Source organism: Sphaeramia orbicularis, chromosome 13 (genome assembly GCF_902148855.1).
Source record: "Sphaeramia orbicularis chromosome 13, fSphaOr1.1, whole genome shotgun sequence".
Taxonomy (NCBI): Eukaryota; Metazoa; Chordata; class Actinopteri; order Kurtiformes; family Apogonidae; genus Sphaeramia; species Sphaeramia orbicularis.
The window spans coordinates 40,610,897-40,625,014 of record NC_043969.1 but is presented as its reverse complement, the minus strand read 5'-3'; the positions used below and the strand labels follow the sequence as shown (position 1 = coordinate 40,625,014).

The 14,118-nt window shown below is 34.5% G+C and overlaps 1 protein-coding gene across 1 annotated transcript in view; it reads left to right on the top strand.

Annotated features, from left to right (window-relative positions):
- cntn5 (contactin 5) overlaps positions 1–12,542 on the top strand; it is a 513,272-nt gene extending 500,730 nt beyond the window's left edge. Inside the window, exons 23-24 of the mRNA XM_030151777.1 lie at positions 1,148–1,316; positions 11,613–12,542. Of these exons, the coding sequence (XP_030007637.1) occupies positions 1,148–1,316; positions 11,613–11,716 (273 nt within the window). The 3' untranslated portion in view covers positions 11,717–12,542. The remainder of the gene's footprint in view (positions 1–1,147; positions 1,317–11,612) is intronic.
- The last annotated feature ends 1,576 nt before the right edge of the window (positions 12,543–14,118 follow it).

Here is a 14,118-nt window from a genome sequence, read left to right as displayed (position 1 = left end):
ATAAGGGTTTTGATTAGGAATAAAGGTTAGGGTTAGGAATGAAGGTTAGGGTTAGGAATAAAGGTTAGGGTTAGGGATAAGGGTTTTGGCTAGGGATAAAGGTTAGGGTTAAGAATGAAGGTTAGGGTTAGGAATAGGGTTATGGATAAGGGTTTGGGTTAGGAATAAAGGTTAGCGTTAGGAATGGGGTCAGGAAAAAGGGTTAAGGTTATGGATAAAGGTTTGGGTTAGGAAAAAAGGTTAGGGTTAGGAACAGGGGTTATGATTAGGGATTAGGGTTAGTGATAAGGGTTTTGATTAGGAATAAAGGTTAGGGTTAGGAATGGGGTCAGGAAAAAGGGTTAAGGTTATGGATAAAGGTTAGGGTTAGGAATGAAGATTAGGCTTAGGAAAAAAGGTTAGGGTTAGGAATAGGGGTTACGATTAGGGATAAGGGTTAGGGATAAGGGTTTTGATTAGGAATAAAGGTTAGGGTTAGGAATGAAGGTTAGGGTTAGGAATAAAGGTTAGGGTTAGGGATAAGGGTTTTGGCTAGGGATAAAGGTTAGGGTTAAGAATGAAGGTTAGGGTTAGGAATAGGGTTATGGATAAGGGTTTGGGTTAGGAATAAAGGTTAGCGTTAGGAATGGGGTCAGGAAAAAGGGTTAAGGTTATGGATAAAGGTTTGGGTTAGGAATGAAGGTTAGGGATAAGGGTTAGGTTTAGGGATAAGGGTTAGGGTTAGGAACAGGGGTTAGGATTAGGGCTAAGGGTCAGTAGTGTCCATCTCAGGCTGGTGGAGGTCAGTATCCACAGTCCTAACCCTAACCCTGTACAACACTGGTTCACCACTAAAACCCACGGAGTGTCTGGAAACACTTGTTTTTATTCAGATAATTCTATATTTTCGGGTGAAAGTCACTTCAGCGCTTCAGTTTTCATCTTTATGCTTCATTTTTATGAGCTACGACGACAAAAAAAAAGTTGCCTTTTCACTGACAAATACACAGGATACTATAATAAAAAGGTAATAAATCACTTCGGAAAGGTTAACTATGGAGAAAAATCCATTTGGAAATCACCATGGAACTAGTCGTAGGTTTGTTGGGGGTTAATGTCGCGGCTGGTGGAGGGTCGAGAGCCTAAAGTGTGTGTTGATATCGCGCAGGTGTTGCTCAGACAGGAGGGCAGAGGACACAACCAGGTGACCAGAACCATTAACCCGTCCACCATGCTGTCGCTGCCGGAGGGAGGCACCTATATCATCGAGGTTCGAGCGCTCAGCGAAGGGGGAGAGGGCGCGGTCAGCTCCCAGGTTCGAGTGGTCACCTCCTCTGGTAAGACCGGGACTAGTTAACCCCCCCCACCCCTCCTTTACACGACCTCCGGTATCTAATCTCTATGCACAGACGCCTCTCCCTGTATCGCCTTCTTAATTGAGTCGCCACAGCTGTTGAGCGAGCCAAGTTTTCTTTGGCTAATACTATTTTAATTACTTCTCCCACACAAACCTTCCTACTCTTGCACAGCCAATTAACTTCTAAGCAACAGTAGGAGCAGAAACTTCTCCGTTCTGTGTGTGTGTGTGTGTGTGTGTGTGTGCGCGTGTGTGTGTGTGTGTGTGTGTGTGACATGACCAGACACTATTTCAGGGATGTGGTTTTTTTTTTTTTTGCTCACTTCTCGCCCATTTTCTTTGACTGTCGGAGTGTTGTGGTAACCTCGAGACCAGTTTCAAATAGCGGAATTGGAATATATTACTTTTATAAACAAGGTATTATTGGCCAAAACCACAACTATGGGATCTTACTAAATTCCCTGTGTATTGTCTGATTTTTTTTTTTTTTTATTTTTTTTTTATATATATCGGCTAAAATTTGCTTAGAGGTCTTATTTATGTCTTTGTGACTCCCCTCCATCTTTTCAGATTTTCCATGATCAGTTGTCTTCTTTTTTACCTTTAGAAAAACTGACTTTGGATCAGTATAATTGGGGCCATCTCTTTAACCCTCCGGTATCCAGGTGTGCTTTTTAGGCACACTTTGCACTTCGTGTTAAAAAACTTCATATTATTTTTCACAATTTAAAGAAGGTTAGAATTCAAAAGTTGTTCATTTTTGCATGATTTTTAAAATTCTGGCCACCAACTAAAATTTGCACGTTGTAAACAAAAAAAAAATTACAAGAGTAGCATCTGTCTCCCACGTGTGCCTAAAACGCACTATTTCTTCCATTATAACCACTGTTTTTGATCTGAAAGTCATTAAGGCATAAATCCTGCTTTCACTGATATCTGGGCTTCATTTGAGAGGTGAGGATCTAAATTAATTTATTAGCATTGTTAATGTTGCTGTTAATCATTGACATATGCCAGGCTGCAAAAATCAGATAACATGTAATCCAATTTTTATGTAGTATTTTGAAAATATATATATATTTTGTGTTTTTTGCATCAAAAAATGTAGTGGCATCATGATGAAAAGAGATTGTTTAAAGGGTTAAAAATATGTAAAATGAATGATTATTTGATATGCACGATGATTAGGGCTGACCTTAATTTACAAAAATAAAATCAAATTAGAGCAGAAAAATAAATCAATATATAATATTTAATAGTTTGATTTATAGGTGTGCATTTTACGCACACTTGGTGACAGATGCTAGTATTTTTGAACATTTAACCTAGCACCAAAAATAATAATGGCAATTAACCAGTGTTGGAGTTAATCATTGACATATGCCAGGATGAAAAAATCAAGTAATATATGATCCACTTTTTATGTAGTATATTGAAAAAACATTTTTTTTTGTTTTTTGCATCCAAAAAATGGTTTGTTTATATTACAAACACAGCATTTAAAGGGTTAAAAAATGTGACAGTTATTGAGTATTTGGTGTTTTTATTTACAGCTCAAGTTGATGAAATAGAAAAAAGTGTAAAAGAATTAAAAACAAACTGTATGAAATTTTTTTTGACATTATTCCACAAGTGTGCGAAAAAGGCACACTTGGTGCTTAGTAAGGGCCTTGCTGGACGGGATACCGGAGGGTTAATGAGTTTTGGTTGCCTTTACTTTCCGGTATGGAGAAAGTTTGAGTTTGTACATCATGAATACTGCCCTATTACTGCTATTTATGTCACAGCGTGCATCATTATGCTCATGCTTATGTTGTTACCCTTATTAATGTTATTGTGGTGATGATGATTTTTTTTTTTTTCTTTCTTTAGACATTTATATTTTTGGCCTGTTGCTTTAGAGTGTGTTTAGTTGGTTTATTCCTTTGGAGGTGGGAGGTGGGAAGAGTGCACAAAAGAGAATTGCAAAAAGTAAGACCAGTATCACTATGTATATACTGTATCTGGAGGATTTTCTTTTGTGAAATAAAAAGATATTTAAAAAAAAAAACAACAACAACAAAAAAAAACAGGGTATTATTGGCCAAAACCACAACTATGGGATCTTACTAAATTCCTTGTGTATTGTCTGATTTTTTTTTTTATTTTTTTTTAATATATCAGCTAAAATTTGCTTAGAGGTCTTATTTATGTCTTTGTGACTCCCCTCCAACTTTTCAGATTTTCCATGATCAGTTGTCTTCTTTTTTACCTTTAGAAAAACTGACTTTGGATCAGTATAATTGGGGCCATCTCTTTAATGAGTTTTGGTTGCCTTTACTTTCCGGTATGGAGAAAGTTTGAGTTTGTACATCATGAATACTGCCCTATTACTGCTATTTATGTCACAGCATGCATCATTATGCTCATGCTTATGTTGTTACCCTTATTAATGTTATTGTGGTGATGATGATTTTTTTTTTCTTTAGACATTTATATTTTTGGCCTGTTGCTTTAGAGTGTGTTTAGTTGGTTTATTCCTTCAGGGGTGGGAGGTGGGAAGAGTGCACAAAAGAGAATTGCAAAAAGTAAGACCCAGTATCACTATGTATATACTGTATCTGGAGGATTTTCTTTTGTGAAATAAAAAGATATTTAAAAAAAAAACAAAAAAAAAAACAGGGTATCATTGGCCAAAACCACAACTATGGGATCTTACTAAATTCCCTGTGTATTGTCAGATTTTTTTTAAATTTTTTTTTTATATCAGCTAAAATTTGCTTAGAGGTCTTATTTATGTCTTCGTGCATATAAAATCAATATAAGTGAATCCCCGAAGGAACTTTGTGTTGGTAAATGCAAGTTATGCAAATTTACAGGATTTCAGTTGTGTGTCATCAACCAATGTTGGCTAAGAAAGTTATGTATTTATATGTATTTGATTAAAAAACAAATCTTATATCTTGAAACTACAATATTTATATCCATTCTCTTTGAATCCCAGAAATTTGGTAAATTATTTAATAGTACGACTGACAGGATGTAGTGTTAGCATATAAAACAGGTCAGGGCAGAACAGTTAGCTTAAAAATTCAGTTAGCCGACAGTAACAAATGACCAGCTCCTGGCAGAAAACAGGCGTTCTGATAGTAAGAAATGTTTTGCTTGTGTATATTTCATGTCAAAATACATATTACTCATATCATCCTTTCTGTATTGTCTGATTTAAAGGAGTGATATTTTGCTTTTTAAAATGGAATTATGCATTTTAAACCATTTCCCTATGGTCTACATCAGGGGTGTCAAACTCATCTTAGTTCAGTTCCACATTCAGCCCAATTTGATCTCCAGTGGGCCGAACCAGTAAAATAATAACAGTGAAAAAAGTAAAATTACATTATGATCAGTTTTACGTCTACAAAGTTTCCTTAAAAATCTGAATAACATGAACAACTTGAATTGTCTTAAGAAAAACAAGCGCAATTTTAACAATATTATACCTCGGTATATCAGTTTATCATTTACATATGTGCATTACAATCACACAAAATATACAGTAACAGGCAGAATACTGGTAAAATTGCTTTTACTTTTCTTAAGACATTTACGTTTGTTCATATTTGTTCAGGTTATTCACATTTTTTTGTAAATGTATAGTTCGATAATGTAAACATTTTCATATAATTTTACTTTTTTACACCAAAAAACAAAGAGAACATTTGGGGTTGTCATTATTTATAAGTTATTATGATAATATTTTACCTTTCTGACCCACTTCAGATCTAATTGGACTTTATGTGTCTGTATGTGGAACCTGAATTAAAATAATTTTGACACCATTGATTGGTAATATCTTCAGTGTAATTTTTGCAGTTTTTCACAAATTCATCCCGCGGGCCAGATTGGACCCTTTGGTGGGCAGGGTTTGGCCCCCGGGCCGCATGTTTGACACCTGTGGTCTACATAAACTGTAAATGCTCTGTTTGGGTCTGAATTTTTCATTAATTCAACTCCACAGGTCCATTTTTCAACCCTATTTCTGAGTAATGACACCAGAAAGGTCATTTTGAGCGCTGGCCCTTTAAATGCAAATGAGCCACTTCACACCCCACCCCCTCCAGGTTGTTGGCTGTGCATTCTGTCCCATTCAACCAAGAACTGAACATTTTCGGTAATCGGCTCCAAGTTTGGACGTATTTTCAGTTTTTACTACAACTGCTGCTGCTGACAAACAATTATTTCATACTCGGAGAAATGTTCGTTGGAAGTCTTGACCTTATTTGTGCAAATGTTGTGACTTAACTAGTTAAAAAACGCAACAAATTAAAAAGGAATTAAAACCAGTTGTAGAAATCCACTCGATTTTTGCCAAAACGAATATAACGATAGCTTTGCAGCACCTGGAGGGTTCAAATTCAAACTGTATGAACTATTAGGGTCCAAATACACAAATAAATGAACCAAAGACTAATAAAAGTGGGTTTAGTTTAACATCAATACCATGATTTGATGTAAGTTTTCTTGAAACTAATACCATGATGCATTTCTTACTTGAAGATTTTAAGGGAAGAAAGTTTGTGGAGGAAACATCATCCAAATTAGTAGTAAAATTTGGCAAAGTACGTCAGATGAAATCAACCAGCAGAGTTTAAACAGTTGGAGATGTGTTGACTTTGTCTTTTGTCAAACACATTGATTTTTCCCTCAGCTGACAAAAGAAGAAGAAAAATACTCGATTCACTTTATGTAGAAGTTTCATCACTTTAACCCTTTATCGGGCAAGTGACTATTTTTGGTAATTTCCGCATAAATTACAAGACAGTGAGTCAACAGTCTCAGATCCAATGTGGTCTCCAGGGTCTGTAAGGTCCACCTCTGCATGAACAGTGAGTGGACCTGCTTTGTTAGGTACCATGAAGTAATGGTACTAATGTAAGGAATGATGTTCAAAGGGATCATGTGGATGTGGACAGGGGGCGGGATCAGCACTGATGTTGGTCTAATGTTCTATAACACTGGTCAACAACAAATTTATTGTTTAAGTTTTTTGAGCTGATTTAGGATAATTTTGGTGTGCTGAATCCAAAAATCACATTAATTTTGCTCAATCAGGTCAACTTTCTGAACTATGCTACATATTGGCTTTTTAACATTCTTGCTTATATTTATGGGCATTTTCACATCATATGATACAAAATTCTTTCATATTTCTTGCAGTAAACGAGTTCTGAAGATTTAACTTTTGCCACTTTATGATTAATGTTTTTTTTTTTATTAATATTACAGGTGAATGACATGGCTTCAACTAGAAGATCTTGTAAAAATAAGCCTGACGTATTCTGCTACATCTGCGGTGAATACATAATAAATAATAAATACATCCTGTTAGAAAATGCTTTTTTTTCTCTTAAAACCTATTTTGGGTGAGAACTATATAAAAAATCAACTGATAAAGTCACAAAAATTTAATCAATTTTGTGAGAAGATCAAATTTTTCAAAATCAAATTAGCAAAACAACCTGCAAAGCATTTTTGGATTTAGCGGTGCAAAATAGTCCTAATTCAGTTGAAAAAACCTAGACAACTTGCAAAAAACATTTTTTTGTAACCCAGTGTAATACATGTTACTTTAACCTTACATGTGTTTTTCTTTTTGGATTTTTTTCCTGCTTACAGGTAAGGAACCAAATATGGTAACTTCACTGACCTTGAATTTCTACATGACAATAAATAAATAAAAATAAAAAAAAAAATTGTGCGGAAGTAATACAAATTTCTATAATGAAACAAAAAAAAAAAAAATTTGAAAAATGTAACAAAAGTAATAAAGTCTTGTTAGGTCCTCCAATAACACATTAAGGTTGAAATTTTGAATGTTAGTGTATTTCTATGAGTGAACTATAAAGGGTTAAAAAGTATTATGGTAAGGTAATTTACTGTTTAGGTCACCATGCCAAACCATGTGTCCAAGGCCTGGTGTCATATTAGGTTCATTACACTCTGGTCTTGGTTTTCGCTGTAGGTTGTATATAAGAACAGACATCACCCTTTAGTTCATGGACCACCATCATGAAACCCCAAGCATTTGACTATCCCCATCTTGGACTTCTATTGATGGTAGTAGTGTCCATATTTGGACAAGTTGGTTGATCTGGGGAGAAGTTAACCAACTGAGACCACCAACCAGACCATCAGGTTAAACAACAATAATTGAGCTTCTCGATAAATGTTAACACATACAGTAATGCCAACTTCACATTAACCCTTTCATGCATGAATTACAAGAAGCTTAGTAAAGATTTTTTTCTTGAGTGTTTTTATTCTTCCTCACACATGAAAAACAAACAATGTGATCAATTTTTTTTTTTCATGGAGTTACAAAAATGTCCATGCATTTAATTTTTGAAGTAAAGAAACGTGTGTTTAAAACCCAATATCAGAAAGTACGGAAGAGGATTAGGGCCACTGGAAAAAAATACAATAAACTAAGGTCCAATATGTATTTCTTCTTATTATTATTATGAGAAAAAAAAAAGTCAGAATTCAGAGATTAAAGTCAGAATTCTGAGAAAAAAATCAGAATTCGGAGAAAAAAGTTAGAATTCTGAGATTAACATCAGAATTCTGAGTTTAAAGTCAGAATTATGAGAAAAAAGCAGAATTCTGAGTTTAAATTCAGCATTCTGAGATTAAAGTCCAGGGCCCTAATCCTGTTCCTTAAGAAAGTAATATGAAAACAATGAAATAAAAACATTTTTAATGCTGCAAATCTCATGTTTTTTCACATTTTAACATTCTAGTCCTAGTTATTACTCACATCATGGAAATAACATGCAAAAAAAAAAAAAAAAACTTTGTGTCTAACAAATAACAGGTGATTTACACTTAAACATGTTAGTGCAGATCAGGTTTATGAAGAACAGCAAAGTGACAGGAATGGTCTGAATATCAGTGAATGGGATGGTGTATAAACATCCACTGTGTTGGCTGATATTGAACTAAACCAACAAAACCCATGAATATACAAGAGAACAGCTGGACAATAACTGTCCACTGTAGTGACCAGTATGCATGAAAGGGTAAAATAAATTAAATTAACTCCCTTATTTAGCAGGCTACCTGACAGACCATATAATGCAATGGTAGTTAATGCTAACATTAGCGAGTGGGGCTAAATTACACTAACATGTCAAGTATTGTAGTTAAGCACACTTGTAAACTTTATGGAACACTGGTGTAATGGAAAACAAGGTCTGGTAAGTGTAACTGACTTTCATAAATAGATTTGATTTTTGATTCAAATGACAAAAGCCATAATCATAAAAGAGAGAATCAGTGCTTCATCTGCAGGATTTTTTTTTTCCAACTAACATCAAAAATGTCGTGTTATTGAAATTCTTTGTTTCTTCTGTCACTGTATGACAGTAGAATGGCTGTGGCTCAGTTGGTAGAGCAGGTTGAAGTGTCCTTGAGCAAGACACTAAACCCTAAATTGCTCCCGTTGCAGCTGCTTACTACCTAAGTACCAGCCATTTACCATTTTATTTTATTCATGTCTTATTCTTTTGCAAGTACCGCTCTTCTTGTTTGATCATATATTGTAAGAAGCAGATATGAACTACTTTTGAATTTTTAAAAATCATTTATTGTTAAAATCTTGAATTATGACATAAAACAAATAGCTATACGATGATGTTTTTTGGCCCTATTGTCCTTCTTCTAACCTCTCATCCACAGGTGCAATAGAGCTGGGTGTTAAAAGCTCTTTCATTCAATAAACAGAAGCTCTACCATCATTTTACATTCTACTCTTCATCATTTTATCAATTTGGAGCTTTAAAAGGAAAATGAATCTAAGGTGAATGACATAAAAATCACTCCCTACACATTTTTCACGATCATGGAAATTATCTTTTTCACTAAAACTTTCCCTCCTTCTTTATATATATATGGGTGCTTCTGTGAAACTGGTCCCTAAAAACAGGACATTGAGGCTAAACATTCAAACAAGATGTAGACTAAAGTTATGAAGCAAGTTTAGAAGCACTTTTGGTCTGTTTTAAAATTAAGTATTTAATGAGATAAAAGACAAACTATTTTTCAGTTAAGGTACATTTTTACATTTTACATTCTTCTTATGCAAGAATCTGCATGTAACACGGTAAAAAGGATGTGAAAATTACTATTATGAAAATACTATTTTTTTTTTAATACCTTTTTATTCTCTCACAGGTACATTTTAGGAATTGAACTAATTACACTGGTCAACAACAAATTTATTGTTTAAGTTTTTTGAGCTGATTTAGGATAATTTTGGTGTGCTGAATCCAAAAATCACATTCATTTTGCTCAATCAGGTCAACTTTCTGAACTATGCTACATATTGGCTTTTTAACATTTTTGCCTACATTTATGGGCATTTTCACATCATATGATACAAAATTCTTTCATATTTCTTGCAATAAACAAGTTCTGATGATTTTACTTTTGCCAATTTATGATTAATGATTTTTTTTAATATTACAGGTGAATGAAATGGTTTCGACTAGAAGATCTTGCAAAAATAAGCCTGACGTATTCTGCTACATCTGCGGTGAATACATAATAAATAATAAATACATCCTGTTAGAAAATGATTTTTTTTTCTCTTAAAACCTAGTTTGGGTGAGAACTATATAAAAAATCAACTGATAAAGTCACAAAAATGTAATTAATTTTGTGAGAAGATCAAATTTTTCAAAATCAAATTAGCAAAAAAAACCTGACCTGATTGACAAAAACAGATGTCATTTTTGGATTTAGCATTTTTTTGTAACCCAGTATTATGCAAGGCAGAGTGTTTCACAAAATGACCACTGTTGCAAAATCATTCGCGATTTATGCGTTTAACTGGGCAGGTTCTGTATGTAACACAAGTGGACATGATGGGTTCCACACAAAACCTGGAATGAGACTGAAATTCATGAAAAACCCACATGTCTGGATTAGAAAAACCACTAGGATCATCAAGTTTAACACATTGTTGTTATTTATAGTGCTATATAAGACCATTTACAGTGTTTTCCAAATCAAATACACTGACATCAAAGGAACTTTCCATGTCCCAATTTTGGTCCTATTTTTAGCCCCAATATTTAATTAAAAATGTATTAATTTTGAGCCTACTTGTATAGAATTTTAATAACTACTGGCTAAAAGGCTGTGACCAGGCACTGGCTCCAACCTGAACCACCTAATCTGGAAAAACGGGTAGATATTGTGAATAAAATTTACCAGATGGAAAGACTAACCTTCTCCCTTCGGTTACAAATGAACAAATTTTCAAATCTATGGTCAAAGTGGATATTTTTTGTTTACACTTACCAAACACAATCTCTTGGAACCCTAAATGTACAAGAAATGACAATATAATGACAATGGATCTGGAATTTTCTTGTTTTTTGTGTATTTAATTAATTCTACTTTTTATATTGTATTTATTTATTTTTTCTTTTTTTCTTTAGAAAGAGGAGGTCAAAATCTCTTGGTCTTTCATATGTGTTTTCTTAATGTAACAACACATACATTGTTCACTGTTCAATTGTTGTGTTTATTAACACAAAAAAAAAAAAAAGAAAGAAAAACTGAAATGTTGAGAATGGAAAGATTGGTCATTGGTCACATACTTGTTACATGACCACAATGTAATTTAAATATATGCTGAATTTTTCTCAATATTTTTAAATAAAAATCTGAAAAAAAAAAAAAAAGTATTAATTTTGGGATGGCTCAGAGCAAGAGTATAATTATTTTGCATTTATCTGAGGTCATCCTTAGGTACATCCTGGAAGGAAATATGTCTAAATTTCTCTTTTATTATTGGGTCTAAAAAAGCTGGAAAAGTGCCAGATACCAACATTAACCCAGTTTCATAGAAGCACCCATTTATTTATTTATTTATTTATTTATATTTCTATCTGATCTGAAGTTGTACATTTCACTTTAGGGGTTGAAGGGGACTGACTCACTTTCAGAACCAGTGTCAACCATCAGTTCAATAAACTTCTTCCACATTGTTCCGGTTTCTTTACTGGGTCTTGGTTCAGGTCTTGACTACAACACCACACATCTTCCTTCTTGTTTCTCTCTCTCCAGCTCTCCACTCCCTGAGCCCGGTTCATTCGGAGGCTGCGGTGTGATTTAGCGTTAAAAATACATGAAGTTAAGAATGAATGATGTTTTGTCCAGGATCTGTGTTTGCATCAGGGCTGACCCAACCTTCCTTTTCTTTTTTTTTTTTTTTTTTTTTTTTTCCCAGGCGTTCGAGCAAAAAGCAACCAGAGCTCAGTGCACGGCGTGGAGCAGGGCCTGACGTGGACTGCGCTGCTCCTGGTTCTTCTGGTGCCTTCAGCTTCCTGGTGAGGCCACTGTGCCATCCTCATTTTCATGGAGGGGAGCCCAGCGTCTCCCCGTCTCCCTCTGACTGCCTGCTTGCTTTGGCCTTAACCATCCCGTCGGGCCCGAGGCCTGCCGAAGGGGTTCGAGTCTGCCGGTTTACAGCGACTCCTCACTCTCCGTCCTCTTTAGTTCCTCCTTCTGAAGCTCCCGGACGTTTGATTTTGCACATTTCTTTCCGACATCGCGGTAGTGTTGTACTGTAGTGTACATTGTGTGGAAAGATTTGTTTCATCATTTCCTTTAACATCATGTGTTCCCTTCTCATTGACTGGCATCTAACCACTTCCAGACGGCTCCTCCAGCTCCGGGGCTCTGCAGAGCGTGAACAATTCCTCGAAAGCCGCTGTGGTAGTAATACAGGGATCAGCCGGCCTGTTTCTTTTCATTACTTATCTGCATCAATTTACCCCTTGGCTGCCTAACAAGCAATGCAGCAGAAGCTCAGTAGAGATAAGTGCATTGTTTTCTTATTCACACATTGAGGAGAAAAAAAAAACAAAAAAAAAAAAGTTTTTTTATGGAACCAAGAATCTTAATATTTCCAGACTTGGTTTTTGTACATTGTGTTACCTTTAGAGACAAAACAGTGGTGTGTGTCAGCTTTGTCAAACTCTCTGTTTTTGGTAGCGGTAAAAGCAATGCTTGGTGGTGAGTTTGTGGACTGTTGGATGTATGGACGTAGGAAACAGGTATTGGTTTACCTGTAGTGCCCAAATACATCATTAGACAAAGACAACTCTGTACGGACTCTTGGTGTCAGTACAAATAAATGTGATGTATATTTTTTAAAGGCTTGTCGTTTCTAATTTCTTATATCTGCTAAAAAAAAACCAAAAAAAGTCATTTAATCACATATCATTTGATCACATTTATTGACGTGTTTCTGTTCAGGTATTCATTTCATCAATAAAATGGGTGGGGATACATTCTTAGCTACATGTATTATTAGCAACAAAAAAAAAAAAAGTGACCGCATTACACCAAAGTTAAAAAAAAAAAAAATGACAAAATGAGACAATCAGGAAAATATGGATTGTTAGGATTACCATTTTAAAATTGATATTAAAATAAACCCTGTAAAGCCTGAACCATTAAATCATTGACAGAAAATTCCAGTTCTTTGAAACTGGAGTCTTTATTGGTCCTTCTGAACCACCAATATAAGTTTTTTTTTTTCAAATATCAATTTCCATGTATGTGTTTCAATTTGTATCATATTTGATACATCAGGTCTCAATGCTCAAATATTATTTTTGAACAAAAAAACAAAACATAATATAACACAAACATCTAACAAATTGGTAATTCCTTTTCAAAATCGGCAAAGTTCTACCTCCTGACAATTTTTGTGTCCTTTTGACCGTGTTACATGTAGATTTTTGTATTAAATATAATGTAAAATAATATGAAAATGTATTTTATCTGAAAATTTTTTTCTCTTTCATCTCAGTAAGTATTTTTTTTTTTAAAATTGACCCAAAGTGCTTCCAAACTTGCTTCAAAACATTAGTCTACATCTGGTTTGAATTTTTAGCCCCCATGTCCTGCTTTTAGGGACCAGTTTCATAGAAGCACCCATGTATGAGTTTCAGTTTTGTATCTTCTTTGATACATCAGGTCTCAATGCTCCAATATTATTATTTTTTAACAAACAAAAACATAATATAACACAAACATCTCTAACAAATTGGTAATTCCTTTTCAAAATTGGTAAATTGCTGCCTCCTTCCTCATCGATGACAGTCTCGTAGTGTCATTGGAAAGGCCTCTGGTGAACAAATTCCTCCCCCTGGTGGATTATCTGTGTATTGCATGTATCTAATTGTAAACATTAGGTTTTTCAGGAAAAAAACATCACACTGATCATGTAGAGCAGGGGTCTCAAACATGCGGCCCAGGGGCCAAATGCGGCCCGCCAAACGTTCCAATCCAGCCTGTGGGCTGAATTTGCAAAGTGTCAAAATTCCACAGTCAAGGCTGTGGAACTCATTTTAGTTCAGGTTCCACATACAAACCAATAATAGCATAATAATTTACAAAAAATAATGACTCCATATTTTCTTTTCAGTTTGATGTGAAAAAAAATAATGTTACTTAATATTATTATGCCTATGAATAATGACAACTTCAAAGTTTTGATTTTGTTTTAGTGCAAAAAATAACATAAAATTCTGAAATATTTACATTTACAAACTATCCTGTAACAATAAAATGTGAAAAACCTGAATTAATATGAACAACTTGAAATGTCTAAAGAAAATTAAGCACAATTTTATCTATTTTTTGCCTGTAACTAAGTATTTAGTGTCTTTGTAGATCCAATCCATAATGCACATGTAGAAATGATAAGTTGAGGCAGAATTTTG